Source organism: Sinocyclocheilus grahami, unplaced genomic scaffold, assembly GCF_001515645.1.
Source record: "Sinocyclocheilus grahami isolate Dianchi unplaced genomic scaffold, SAMN03320097.WGS_v1.1 scaffold102.1, whole genome shotgun sequence".
In the NCBI taxonomy this organism is placed as follows: domain Eukaryota; kingdom Metazoa; phylum Chordata; class Actinopteri; order Cypriniformes; family Cyprinidae; genus Sinocyclocheilus; species Sinocyclocheilus grahami.
Genome location: NW_015505281.1, coordinates 348,145 through 363,446, shown reverse-complemented (window position 1 = coordinate 363,446; position 15,302 = coordinate 348,145). Strand labels below are relative to the sequence as shown.

General features: G+C 37.3%; 2 protein-coding genes across 3 annotated transcripts in view; both read left to right on the top strand.

The window, feature by feature from the left end:
• LOC107588304 (protocadherin beta-11-like) overlaps positions 1 to 14,269 on the top strand; it is a 23,998-nt gene extending 9,729 nt beyond the window's left edge. The window contains exons 2-3 of one of the 2 annotated variants that reach the window (XM_016276346.1): positions 12,581 to 12,658; positions 13,933 to 14,269. In XM_016276346.1, the coding sequence (XP_016131832.1) occupies positions 12,581 to 12,658; positions 13,933 to 14,262 (408 nt within the window). In that variant the 3' untranslated portion in view covers positions 14,263 to 14,269. Of the gene's footprint in view, positions 1 to 12,580; positions 12,996 to 13,932 lie in introns of those variants that run through there. The other variant, XM_016276345.1, reaches the window with a different exon arrangement.
• LOC107588307 (protocadherin beta-16-like) lies at positions 5,789 to 8,301 on the top strand. Its single transcript, XM_016276348.1, has one exon. It carries the CDS (start codon positions 5,950 to 5,952, stop codon positions 8,299 to 8,301), a length of 2,352 nt encoding a protein of 783 aa, XP_016131834.1. The 5' UTR covers positions 5,789 to 5,949.
• Positions 14,270 to 15,302: the final 1,033 nt, after the last annotated feature.

Below are 15,302 nucleotides of genomic sequence, written 5' to 3'. Positions count from 1 at the left end.
ACTTTCTATCTGGTCTTGGCCTTGGCTGTAGTTTCGTTTCTCTTTATCGTGTCTATCATCGCCATACTGTCAGTCAAATGCTACAGATGGAGACGCGAGCGGATGTTTTACAAATCTGGAGCGAATCTTCCAGTTATTCCATATTATCCGCCTCTTTACGCAGACGTAGGGGGCACAGGAACTTTGCAGCACGTGTACAATTATGAGGTTTGCAGAACCACTGACTCCAGAAAGAGTGATCTGAAATACGACAGACCTTGCAGTGAAAGCGTCATTAGTCTGGACAGCAGTGGAACACAGACACTCACGCATGCGCAAAGGGAGAGAATGAACTTTGACGATTGTGACGATCAGGTGAGAAATATTTTTTTACAGCCAATATTATATTTTAAAAATATGTTTCTAATAATTATTAATTTTTGCTTCAGCTGTTGTTGACACGTCACTGATTATTTGTCTGAAATAAATAGTTTCTGCAATTTTAAGTTGACTATTAAATAATTGGGTATTTTGATATATTATAGTCTGGTCAGTTTTTATAGTTGTATATGTTCTGCATTTCTAGTATAGTCAAATTATTAGTCTATTTTTTATTTGTATCTCTTTTTGTACAGGTAAGAAAAAAATACTTTCTTTTATTTTTTATTTTTACATTTTTTTAATGCGTTAAGTAGAAGTTTTTGTTTTGTTTTTTGTACATTATGGTTATTTATTTTTTATTTTTTATTTGAAGTCCGAGGTAATATGGCACATTGTCACTGATACATATGCTAGCGATTTAACATGCTGTGGCATTTTCAATTTTTATTCAACCTTTACTTTTTTATGCACGACTGTTGTACTTGTTTTTGTCATGAAGTGAGAAACTTCAACTTCCCTGACCATGGTCCTGAAATGCTGCGAGGCGGTCATTTTCGTCATGGATTCTGATACGTCTTTTTACAGCAGTCTTTTTCTTTCTTCTTGTTTTTTTAAACTGCAGTTTGTCTGTCTATCCTCTTTTTCACATTTAAATGATTCAAGCTTTCATTAGTTTTCAGGTCCTTGGTATCTGAATAATTGTATTTTATATATTTCTCCCTGTATCTCTGATCAATGGACATGCGGATGGGGCCTGATCAAAACACTGAGGGAACAATAAATTTGTTTACATTTTTTAATTAAATCGTATTTACAATAACTCATTAAATCATTTTATCTCTTAGATGTTTGTATCATAATAGACATTTGCTAGTTCTATATTGCAGTACTTTGTTCGGTAAATTGCTTGTCTTATACATTTCTGACAGAGAAAAATGGTTATTAATTTTACATTTTCTGTAGTTCATCAGACTGGACTCATAGTGCCGCTGTTGGTCAATATGTCAGTTTAGAGAGCAGATCTGCTGCAGTTCCACCCCCATCATCACCATATTATTAGAGACTTTCTATCTGGTCTTGGCCTTGGCTGTAGTTTCGTTTCTCTTTATCGTGTCTATCATCGCCATACTGTCAGTCAAATGCTACAGATGGAGACGCGAGCGGATGTTTTACAAATCTGGAGCGAATCTTCCAGTTATTCCATATTATCCGCCTCTTTACGCAGACGTAGGGGGCACAGGAACTTTACAGCACGTGTACAATTATGAGGTTTGCAGAACCACTGACTCCAGAAAGAGTGATCTGAAATACGACAGACCTTGCAGTGAAAGCGTCATTAGTCTGGACAGCAGTGGAACACAGACACTCACGCATGCGCAAAGGGAGAGAATGAACTTTGACGATTGTGACGATCAGGTGAGAAATATTTTTTTACAGCCAATATTATATTTTAAAAATATGTTTCTAATAATTATTAATTTTTGCTTCAGCTGTTGTTGACACGTCACTGATTATTTGTCTGAAATAAATAGTTTCTGCAATTTTAAGTTGACTATTAAATAATTGGGTATTTTGATATATTATAGTCTGGTCAGTTTTTATAGTTGTATATGTTCTGCATTTCTAGTATAGTCAAATTATTAGTCTATTTTTTATTTGTATCTCTTTTTGTACAGGTAAGAAAAAAATACTTTCTTTTATTTTTTATTTTTACATTTTTTTAATGCGTTAAGTAGAAGTTTTTGTTTTGTTTTTTGTACATTATGGTTATTTATTTATTTATTTATTTTTATTTGAAGTCCGAGGTAATATGGCACATTGTCACTGATACATATGCTAGCGATTTAACATGCTGTGGCATTTTCAATTTTTATTCAACCTTTACTTTTTTATGCACGACTGTTGTACTTGTTTTTGTCATGAAGTGAGAAACTTCAACTTCCCTGACCATGGTCCTGAAATGCTGCGAGGCGGTCATTTTCGTCATGGATTCTGATACGTCTTTTTACAGCAGTCTTTTTCTTTCTTCTTGTTTTTTTAAACTGCAGTTTGTCTGTCTATCCTCTTTTTCACATTTAAATGATTCAAGCTTTCATTAGTTTTCAGGTCCTTGGTATCTGAATAATTGTATTTTATATATTTCTCCCTGTATCTCTGATCAATGGACATGCGGATGGGGCCTGATCAAAACACTGAGGGAACAATAAATTTGTTTACATTTTTTAATTAAATCGTATTTACAATAACTCATTAAATCATTTTATCTCTTAGATGTTTGTATCATAATAGACATTTGCTAGTTCTATATTGCAGTACTTTGTTCGGTAAATTGCTTGTCTTATACATTTCTGACAGAGAAAAATGGTTATTAATTTTACATTTTCTGTAGTTCATCAGACTGGACTCATAGTGCCGCTGTTGGTCAATATGTCAGTTTAGAGAGCAGATCTGCTGCAGTTCCACCCCCATCATCACCATATTATTAGAGAGAGACAGAAGCTGAGAGCACAGTCTGCGAAGGAGAGAGAAGACAAATCACAGAGATACAGTATTTAGTATCCTTGTCTTTGATTTACAGACTTTTTTGTTAGTTCTCTTCACTTTGGAGTTACACATAATTTCCTCCAGCTTTTTGGATTGTTTTATTTGCTTTCTGTCTTAATCTTCTCTTCTATGGTCTTCTGCAAAATGTCGGACAGAACAATGGCGCGGCAAGTACTGCTGTTTATTTGGTTTCTCTCTCTCAGTTCGGCTCTCGGGCAGGTTAGTTACTCCATTCCTGAGGAAATGGCCAAAGGCTCTTTAGTCGGGAACATAGCGCAGGATTTGGGTTTAGATTTAAAGAGACTGAAATCGGGTAAAGCGCGTATTTTTACAGGAGACAGCGCTGAATACATCGAGCTGAATAAAGAAAGAGGAGTCCTCCTTATCAAAGAGAGAATAGACCGAGAGGCGCTTTGCGGACAGACAACGCCTTGCGCGCTACATTTTCAGATTATTCTTGAAAACCCAATGGAATTTTACTCAGTTACAATCGAAGTTACAGATATAAATGACCATTCGCCATCTTTTAAACGAGCTGAGATGAAATTCAGAATTAGTGAGTCAGCTGCAACTGGGGCAGTTTTTGTTTTAGAGAGAGCGATGGATTTAGACGTCGGAATAAACGGCCTTCAGACTTATATAATAAAGCCTACTGATAATTTTTCTTTAAAATTGCAAAGTCAGGGAGACGGTAGTAAGCTAGTAGAAATGGTTCTTCTAAAACCTCTCGATCGTGAAAAGCAAGACCATTTGTCTTTGGTTCTGACAGCGATAGATGGAGGTGATCCACAATTGTCTGGTACTGCACAGATACTTATTACTGTTTTAGATGCTAACGATAATGCGCCTGTTTTTACTCATAAAACATATAAAGCGAGTATCACCGAGAATGCTTTTAAAGACACAGTTGTGACGATTGTGAGCGCTTCTGATTTGGATGAGGGATCTTACGGCAAAATTACGTATGCTATTACAAATACCCTCGACAATGTTCCGGAGTTGTTTGAAATTAACGAAACAAACGGTGAGATGAGAGTAACGGGCAATATAGATTACGAGAAAGCTAGCCACTATCAAATTCATGTGCAGGCCAGCGATGACGGTGGTCTGACTGATTCTTGTAAAATCGATGTGGATGTGATTGATATAAATGACAATAAACCACAGATCAACATAATGTCTAAATTAACCACAATATCAGAAAACTCTAATCCTGGAACTGTTGTAACAATGATAAACGCACAAGACCCAGATGCAGAAGAAAACGGTAAAATTGTGTGTTCAGTTAATGAGAACATTCCCTTTACTCTGAAGTCGACAAATACCAATTTCCCCTCTCGATCAGCTACAGTCAATGTTAACGTGGCGGTGGCGGACAGCTTCCCTGAAGTGCTCTCGGAGTTCACTGACTTTACGCACGACAAGGACTACAACGACAACCTGACTTTCTATCTGGTCTTGGCCTTGGCTGTAGTTTCGTTTCTCTTTATCGTGTCTATTATCGCCATACTGTCAGTCAAATGCTACAGATGGAGACGCGAGCGGATGTTTTACAAATCTGGAGCGAATCTTCCAGTTATTCCGTATTATCCGCCTCTTTACGCAGACGTAGGGGGCACAGGAACTTTACAGCACGTGTACAATTATGAGGTTTGCAGAACCACTGACTCCAGAAAGAGTGATCTGAAATATGGCAGACCTTGCAGTGAGAGCATCATTAGTCTGGACAGCAGCGGAACACAAACACTCACGCATGCGCAAAGGGAGACACTGAACTTTGATGATTGTGATAAGGTGAGAAATATTTTTACAGTTAATTTATATTGATATTTTAAAACGTTGTTCCTCATAATTAATCATTTTTGCTTTAGCTTTTGACAGTATCGCTGATTCATTTTCTTTTTCTTTGTGAGCAGTTGACAATTAAATAATGGTTGGTTTTGATGATGTTATAGTTTAGTCAGTTTTAATTGTTGTGTATTTTCTGCATTTCTATTACTCAAATAATTGTTCTCTGTTTTTATTCGTATCACATTTTGTACAGTCAAAAAAAATAGAAAGAAAAATGTTATGAATTATGTAGAAGTTGGTTTTTAAAAAAATATATATTAGTTTTTCTTTTAGTATTTGTTTATTTAGTTTAATTTTAGGTCCGAGGTAATGCACTGTCACTGATTCATAGGCTAGCGATTTAACATGCGGTGGCATTTTTAATTCCTATTTGACCTCAACTTTTTTTTCTGCACGACTGTTGTACTTGTCATGAAATTAGAAACTTCAGCTTCCCTGTCCATGGTCCTGAAATGCAGCGAGGCGGTAATTTTCCTCATGTATTCTGATGCATCGCCACAGCACCGTGCTTTTTGAGAATTTTTGTCTGCAGTTTCTCTGTTTGTTCTGTCCTCCTGTTCACGGTTAAAGGATACAACATTTAATTAGGTTTCAGATGCTTGGTATGTGTTCAATTATATTTCAGATTTTTCTCCCTGACTCTCTGATGAATGGACACGCGGATAGGACCTGATCAAAACACTGAGGGAACGAGAAATTTATTTGTTTCGGGGTTTTTTTCTTTAAATCTTATTTACAAAAACTCATACAATCATGTTATCTCTTAGATGTTTGTAGTATAATGCACATTTGCTAGTTTTTTTTTTTTTTTTACTTGAGTACTTTATTCAGTAACTTGCTTTTCTTAGATATGTCTAACACAGAGATTAAGGTTTATTCGTTTTTAATTTTCTGTAGTTCATCAGACTGGACTCATAGTGCCGCTGTTGGTCAATATGTCAGTTTAGAGAGCAGCTCTGCTGCAGTTCCACCCCCATCATCACCATATTATTAGAGACAGACAGAATCTGACTTCACAGTCTGAGGAGGAGGAGAGAAGACTGATCACGAAGATACTGTATTTACTATCCTTTTCTTTAAATTACTGACTTTTTTGTTAGTTTTCGTCACTTTGGATATACACGATTTTCTCCAGCTTTTTGGATTTATTTATTTGCTTTCTACCTTAATCTTCCTTCCGTGGTCTTCTGCAAAATGTCGGACAGGACAATGGCGCGGCAAGTACTGCTGTATATTTGGTTTCTCTCTCTCAGTTCTGCTCTCGGGCAGGTCAGTTACTCCATTCATGAGGAAATGGCGAAAGGCTCTTTAGTCGGGAACATTGCGCAGGATTTGGGTTTAGATTTAAAGAGACTGAAATCGGGTAAAGCGCGTATTTATACTGGAGACAGCGCTGAATACATCGAGCTGAATAAAGAAAGAGGAGTCCTCCTTATCAAAGAGAGAATAGACCGAGAGGCGCTATGCGGACAGACAACGCCTTGCGCGCTACATTTTCAGATTATTCTAGAAAACCCAATGGAATTTTTTAGAGTTACAATTGAAATAACAGATATTAATGACAATTTTCCCAGTTTTAAAAAGAGTACGATTATTTTTAGAATCAGCGAATCAGTTATTTTAGGGTCTAAATTTATGTTAGAGCCTGCAATAGATCTCGATGTGGGAATCAACGGCCTTCAAAGCTATACGCTAAAACCCACTCATAATTTTAATCTTAAATTTAAAAATCAACAGGGAGACGGGGAAAATGTTGAATTGGTTCTACAAAAGCCTTTAGATCGTGAAAAACAGCATGATATAAAATTAGTGCTCACAGCTATTGATGGAGGAGATCCTCAGTTGTCTGGCAGCATAGAGATTCACATTACGGTTTTAGACGCAAACGACAATGCTCCTGTCTTCTTGCAATCAATTTATAAAGCGACTGTGACAGAGAATGCGCCAAAAGACACTATAGTGTCACAAGTGAGCGCAACTGATGCAGATGAGGGTGTAAATAATAAAGTAGAGTATTCTATTGCAAACATGCAAGATGATGATCAACAGTTATTTGAAATAGATAAAGACAGTGGCCAAGTTACGGCGGTCGGAATAATAGACTTTGAAAAAGCTCGCAATTATGAGCTACGCGTTCAAGCGAGTGATCACGGTGGTCTGACTGATTCTTGTAAAATCATAGTTGATGTAATTGATATCAATGACAATAAACCAGTGATCAATATTATGTCAAAAACAAACGTGATAGCTGAAAATTCCGCGTCTGAGACGGTGGTAACGATGATAAATGTTCAGGATCTTGATTCGGGAGAAAACGGGAAAGTTCAATGTTCAGTTAATGAGAACATTCCTTTCACCTTGAAGTCGTCAAATGTAAATTTCTTCAGTTTAGTCACAGACGGTGATTTAGACAGAGAGCGCGAGTCTGAGTATAACATCAGTGTGACGTGCGCTGATGAGGGCGTGCCCTCTCTCTCCAGCAGCGTCACTCTCTCCTTACAGATATCAGATGTGAATGATAACGTGCCTGTCTTTGACAAGAGCTCATATGAGGCCTCTGTACAAGAAAACAACACACCGGGTCTTTCAATATTCACAGTCAGAGCCAGAGACGCAGATTTTAACCAGAATGCCCGTGTGTCTTACATACTGGAGGACTCGTCGGTTAACGGAGTGCCCGTCTCCTCGTTAGTGTCCGTTAGTGCTGATAGTGGAGTCATACACGCTGTGCGATCTTTCGATTACGAGCAGATCAAAGATTTCCAGTTCCGCGTAAAAGCGCAGGACGGAGGCTCTCCTCCTCTCAGCAGCAACGTGAGTGTGAAAATAATAATTCAGGACCAGAATGACAATGCGCCTCAGGTTCTGTATCCGGTCCAGTCAGGCGCTTCTGTGGTGGCTGAAATGGTGCCTCGTTCTGCAGATGTGGGTTATCTGGTGACTAAAGTGGTGGCTGTTGATGTGGACTCTGGACAGAATGCCTGGCTGTCATATAAACTGCAGAAAGCAACAGACAGGTCACTGTTTGAAGTGGGCTTACAGAATGGAGAATTAAGAACTGTGCGCCAAGTGACAGATAAAGATGCTGTGAAACAAAGACTCACTGTTGTAGTGGAGGACAACGGGCAACCCTCTCGATCAGCTACAGTCAATGTTAACGTGGCGGTGGCGGACAGCTTCCCTGAAGAGTTCACTGACTTTCCGCACAAGGACTACAACGACAACCTGACTTTCTATCTGGTCTTGGCCTTGGCTGTAGTTTCGTTTCTTTTTATCGTGTCTATCATCGCCATACTGTCAGTCAAATGCTACAGATGGAGACGCGAGCGGATGTTTTACAAATCTGGAGCGAATCTTCCAGTTATTCCGTATTATCCGCCTCTTTACGCAGACGTAGGGGGCACAGGAACTTTACAGCACGTGTACAATTATGAGGTTTGCAGAACCACTGACTCCAGAAAGAGTGATCTGAAATACGGCAGACCTTGCAGTGAAAGCTTCATTAGTCTGGACAGCAGTGGAACACAGACACTCTCGCATGTGTAAAGAGGAAAACTGATCAATGAAGACTTTGATCAGGTGAGATTTTTTTATTTACAGTTTGTGTAGCAGCGTACAACACTTTTGACTGCAAAAGCATTCAATCCGTTCATACATCTTAAATATTTCCAATTTTGCATACAATAACAATCTAGTTGCTGCTCACTTAATTAGACTTTTATTTTTATGATGGCATCGTAGCTGTAGAATGAAGTATTTCCCTGCTATTTATTTTCTTGTGTTAATGTTCCTTTTTTAATGTGAGGTGTATTTGCAATAGTTATATGATTCAAGTATTTTATCGGTTTTTAAATAAAATGAATATTCTCGTGTTGCTACTTTAAGACCATTTCCATTCTTTGGAAGGTGTTTCTGCTGTAATGTTAAGTGGTTTTATCTGCCTTATCCATATTTTACAGTTGTAAAATTACAATGCGTTTTTGAAGACTGTTTAGAGTACCTTTCTTATATGCTTGTGAACACCAGCAGAACTCAAATTCATGGTAACTGGCCGTGGTGCTGAAAGGTTCAGGCTTGGGGGTTTTTTGCTTAGTTTTTTCCTTTACCTCCGTTTGTTGAAGCATATAATGTAGAACTTCTACGTCCTTCCAGTCTCTCAATACGTTTAGAATTTAAAAGTCTCGTATTGGTTCATATTAATATATTTCACGTTTCTCTCTATTATTCCGTTAAGAGGCACACCTAAGTTTGTGCTAATTCAATATCTAATCCTTTTCATTTTATTTTATTTTATTTTGTTTATTATTATTATTATTATTATATTTTTACTTTTAGAATTTGTTTATGGGAAATCATGCAATCATAGCTAATTTTTTAGATAATTTTATTTTGATTGACAATCGCAGCGGCAGTATTTTAATTATTATTGCAATGTGGAATAATTCTAAAACGTGTCTCGTAGTGTAGAAAAAAACTGCTTCTATTTGGTCATTATGTAGTTCATCAGACTGGACTCTTAGTGCCGCTGTTGGTCAATATGTCAGTTTAGAGAGCAAATCTGCTGCAGTTCCACCCCCATCATCACCATATTATTAGAGAGAGACAGAAGCTGAGAGCACAGTCTGAGGAGGAGAGAGAAGACTGATCACGGAGATACTGTGTTTATAATCCTTTTTCTGGAATTACAGACACTTTTGTTAGTTCTTATAGCTTTGGATATATATATACATCATTTCCTCCAGCTTCTTGGATTGATTTATTTGTTTTCTGCTTGAATCTTCATTCCGTGGTCTTCTGCAAAATGTCGGACAGAACAATGGCGCGGCAAGTATTGCTGCTTATTTGGTTTCTCTCTCTCAGTTCTGCTCTCGGGCAGGTCAGTTACTCCATTCCTGAGGACAACGGGCAACCCTCTCGATCAGCTACAGTCAATGTTAACGTGGCGGTGGCGGACAGCTTCCCTGAAGAGTTCACTGACTTTCCGCACAAGGACTACAACGACAACCTGACTTTCTATCTGGTCTTGGCCTTGGCTGTAGTTTCGTTTCTTTTTATCGTGTCTATCATCGCCATACTGTCAGTCAAATGCTACAGATGGAGACGCGAGCGGATGTTTTACAAATCTGGAGCGAATCTTCCAGTTATTCCGTATTATCCGCCTCTTTACGCAGACGTAGGGGGCACAGGAACTTTACAGCACGTGTACAATTATGAGGTTTGCAGAACCACTGACTCCAGAAAGAGTGATCTGAAATACGGCAGACCTTGCAGTGAAAGCGTCATTAGTCTGGACAGCAGTGGAACACAGACACTCACGCATGCGCAAAGAGGAAAACTGATCAATGAAGACTTTGATCAGGTGAGATTTTTTTATTTACAGTTTGTGTAGCAGCGTACAACACTTTTGACTGCAAAAGCATTCAATCCGTTCATACATCTTAAATATTTCCAATTTTGCATACAATAACAATCTAGTTGCTGCTCACTTAATTAGACTTTTATTTTTATGATGGCATCGTAGCTGTAGAATGAAGTATTTCCCTGCTATTTATTTTCTTGTGTTAATGTTCCTTTTTTAATGTGAGGTGTATTTGCAATAGTTATATGATTCAAGTATTTTATCGGTTTTTAAATAAAATGAATATTCTCGTGTTGCTACTTTAAGACCATTTCCATTCTTTGGAAGGTGTTTCTGCTGTAAAGTTAAGTGGTTTTATCTGCCTTATCCATATTTTACAGTTGTAAAATTACAATGCGTTTTTGAAGACTGTTTAGAGTACCTTTCTTATATGCTTGTGAACACCAGCAGAACTCAAATTCATGGTAACTGGCCGTGGTGCTGAAAGGTTCAGGCTTGGGGGTTTTTTGCTTAGTTTTTTCCTTTACCTCCGTTTGTTGAAGCATATAATGTAGAACTTCTACGTCCTTCCAGTCTCTCAATACGTTTAGAATTTAAAAGTCTCGTATTGGTTCATATTAATATATTTCACGTTTCTCTCTATTATTCCGTTAAGAGGCACACCTAAGTTTGTGCTAATTCAATATCTAATCCTTTTCATTTTATTTTATTTTATTTTGTTTATTATTATTATTATTATTATATTTTTACTTTTAGAATTTGTTTATGGGAAATCATGCAATCATAGCTAATTTTTTAGATAATTTTATTTTGATTGACAATCGCAGCGGCAGTATTTTAATTATTATTGCAATGTGGAATAATTCTAAAACGTGTCTCGTAGTGTAGAAAAAAACTGCTTCTATTTGGTCATTATGTAGTTCATCAGACTGGACTCTTAGTGCCGCTGTTGGTCAATATGTCAGTTTAGAGAGCAAATCTGCTGCAGTTCCACCCCCATCATCACCATATTATTAGAGAGAGACAGAAGCTGAGAGCACAGTCTGAGGAGGAGAGAGAAGACTGATCACGGAGATACTGTGTTTATAATCCTTTTTCTGGAATTACAGACACTTTTGTTAGTTCTTATAGCTTTGGATATATATATACATCATTTCCTCCAGCTTCTTGGATTGATTTATTTGTTTTCTGCTTGAATCTTCATTCCGTGGTCTTCTGCAAAATGTCGGACAGAACAATGGCGCGGCAAGTATTGCTGCTTATTTGGTTTCTCTCTCTCAGTTCTGCTCTCGGGCAGGTCAGTTACTCCATTCCTGAGGAAATGGCGAAAGGCTCTTTAGTCGGGAGCATAGCGCAGGATTTGGGTTTAGATTTAAAGAGACTGAAATCGGGTAAAGCGCGTATTTATACTGGAGACAGCGCTGAATACATCGAGCTGAATAAAGAAAGAGGAGTCCTCCTTATCAAAGAGAGAATAGACCGAGAGGTGCTATGCGGACAGACAACGCCTTGCGCGCTACATTTTCAGATTATTCTTGAAAGCCCAATGGAGTTTTACAGTGTTAATGTTGAGGTGCTTGATATAAATGACAACGCACCATTTTTTGAAAAAAATGAAATTATATTTAGAATTAGCGAATCTGCATCAATTGGTACCAAATTTACAATAGAACCTGCTAGAGATCTTGACGTTGGAATTAATGGTTTGCAGACCTACACATTAAAACCGACAGATAATTTTGCCTTGAAATTTAAGAGCCAGCCAGTGGGAGGACAAAATGTCGAAATGATTTTACAAAAGCCTCTAGATCGTGAGAAGCAGGATGACATGTCTTTAACGTTAACAGCTATTGACGGGGGAGATCCACAAATGTCTGGTAATATTCAGATAAATATTATTGTTTTAGATGCGAACGATAACGCTCCTGTTTTCACACAGTCAGTTTATAAAACTGCTGTAACAGAAAATTCACCAAAAGGAACAATTGTGACGACAGTTAGTGCGTCGGATCCAGATCAAGGAGTAAACGGTGAAATAGTCTATTCAATAACAAACACGCTAGATAAAGTTCGAGACATATTTGAAATCAACGAGACTGATGGCAAAGTACAGTTGATCGGTCTAGTTGATTATGAACAAGCTCGGCACTTTGAGATTCGCGTTCAAGCGAGTGATCATGGAGGCTTTACTGATTCGTGTAAGATCATAGTTGATGCAATTGATATCAATGATAATAAACCAGTGATCAATATTATGTCCAAAACAAACGTGATAGCTGAAAATTCCGCGTCTGAGACGGTGGTAACGATGATAAATGTTCAGGATCTTGATTCGGGAGAAAACGGGAAAGTTCAATGTTCAGTTAATGAGAACATTCCTTTCACCTTGAAGTCGTCAAATGCTAATTTCTTCAGTTTAGTCACAGATAAGTGCTCTCGGAGTTCACTGACTTTACGCACGACAAGGACTACAACGACAACCTGACTTTCTATCTGGTCTTGGCCTTGGCTGTAGTTTCGTTTCTCTTTATCGTGTCTATCATTGCCATACTGTCAGTCAAATGCTACAGATGGAGACGCGAGCGGATGTTTTACAAATCTGGAGCGAATCTTCCAGTTATTCCGTATTATCCGCCTCTTTACGCAGACGTAGGGGGCACAGGAACTTTACAGCACGTGTACAATTATGAGGTTTGCAGAACCACTGACTCCAGAAAGAGTGATCTGAAATACGACAGACCTTGCAGTGAAAGCATCATTAGTCTGGACAGCAGTGGAGCACAAACACTCACGCATTCGCAAAGAGGGAAACTGATCAGTGATGAATTTGATGATCAGGTGAGATTTAATTTAACTAATTTATGCAGTATTTAAAACGTTGGCTGTCATGGTTTGTCATTTTTGCTTCGACTGTTGAACCGATTACTTTTCTGAAGCGAATCATTTCTGCAATTCTAACAAACAGACATTTTTTAACTTTTAGAATGGTTTGGTCATTTTGTGTAATTTTCTTTTCAGCAGTTCGGTTACTCAGGTCATTATTCTGTATTTTTATTCGTACATTTTTCACTTAGATACGTCAAGTAGAATTAGATTTTTCTATATTTTATTTAGTTTTTTCGAACTATTATTATTATTATTACCTATGTATTTAATAATTAGTGTCATTATTTATTTTTTCCCTCAAGTGTCATTGTCATGAAAAAAGGAACTTCAGTTTCCCTGACCATGGTCCTGAAATACAGCAAAGCGGTCATTTTCTCTTATGTATTCTTATGCATCTCTTTACCTTAGTCTTTTTTAGTTTTTTTTTCAGCAGCTGATCGGTCTGTCTTCCTGTTAATATTTAAACTATGCACTTTTTCATTAGTTTTCGGATACTTTGTATGTGATTAATTGTATTTTATATATTTCTCCTTGACCTCTCTGATCAACAAACTCATAGATAAGACCTGATCAAAACACTGAGGGAACAATACATTTATTTGTTTCAATACTTTTCTAAAATCTTATTTACACAAACCCGTACAATTGTTTTATATAATAGAAATTTGTATTACGATTGACATTTGCTAGTTTTATCTTTCATGACTTTTTGTAAATTGCTTTTCTCAGATATGTCTGTCACTAAGTTAAAGGTTTATCATTTTTACGTTTTCTGTAGTTCATCAGACTGGACTCATAGTGCCGCTGTTGGTCAATATGTCAGTTTAGAGAGCAGATCTGCTGCAGTTCCACCCCCATCATCACCATATTATTCGAGAGAGACAGAAGCTGAGAGCACAGTCTGAGGAGGAGAGAGAAGACAAATCACAGAGGCCATACTGTCAGTCAAATGCTACAGATGGAGACGCGAGCGGATGTTTTACAAATCTGGAGCGAATCTTCCAGTTATTCCGTATTATCCGCCTCTTTACGCAGACGTAGGGGGCACAGGAACTTTACAGCACGTGTACAATTATGAGGTTTGCAGAACCACTGACTCCAGAAAGAGTGATCTGAAATACGACAGACCTTGCAGTGAAAGCATCATTAGTCTGGACAGCAGTGGAGCACAAACACTCACGCATTCGCAAAGAGGGAAACTGATCAGTGATGAATTTGATGATCAGGTGAGATTTAATTTAACTAATTTATGCAGTATTTAAAACGTTGGCTGTCATGGTTTGTCATTTTTGCTTCGACTGTTGAACCGATTACTTTTCTGAAGCGAATCATTTCTGCAATTCTAACAAACAGACATTTTTTAACTTTTAGAATGGTTTGGTCATTTTGTGTAATTTTCTTTTCAGCAGTTCGGTTACTCAGGTCATTATTCTGTATTTTTATTCGTACATTTTTCACTTAGATACGTCAAGTAGAATTAGATTTTTCTATATTTTATTTAGTTTTTTCGAACTATTATTATTATTATTACCTATGTATTTAATAATTAGTGTCATTATTTATTTTTTCCCTCAAGTGTCATTGTCATGAAAAAAGGAACTTCAGTTTCCCTGACCATGGTCCTGAAATACAGCAAAGCGGTCATTTTCTCTTATGTATTCTTATGCATCTCTTTACCTTAGTCTTTTTTAGTTTTTTTTTCAGCAGCTGATCGGTCTGTCTTCCTGTTAATATTTAAACTATGCACTTTTTCATTAGTTTTCGGATACTTTGTATGTGATTAATTGTATTTTATATATTTCTCCTTGACCTCTCTGATCAACAAACTCATAGATAAGACCTGATCAAAACACTGAGGGAACAATACATTTATTTGTTTCAATACTTTTCTAAAATCTTATTTACACAAACCCGTACAATTGTTTTATATAATAGAAATTTGTATTACGATTGACATTTGCTAGTTTTATCTTTCATGACTTTTTGTAAATTGCTTTTCTCAGATATGTCTGTCACTAAGTTAAAGGTTTATCATTTTTACGTTTTCTGTAGTTCATCAGACTGGACTCATAGTGCCGCTGTTGGTCAATATGTCAGTTTAGAGAGCAGATCTGCTGCAGTTCCACCCCCATCATCACCATATTATTCGAGAGAGACAGAAGCTGAGAGCACAGTCTGAGGAGGAGAGAGAAGACAAATCACAGAGATACTGTATTCAATATACTTCTGGAATTACAGACTTTCTTAGTTTTTGTCACTTTGGATTTATAGATGATTTCCTCCAGCTTCTTGGATTGATTTA

Excerpts from the sequence above, each read along its gene's own strand:
- LOC107588307 (XM_016276348.1), top strand. The coding sequence starts at position 5,950 with ATGTCGGACAGGACAATGGCGCGGCAAGTACTGCTGTATATTTGGTTT.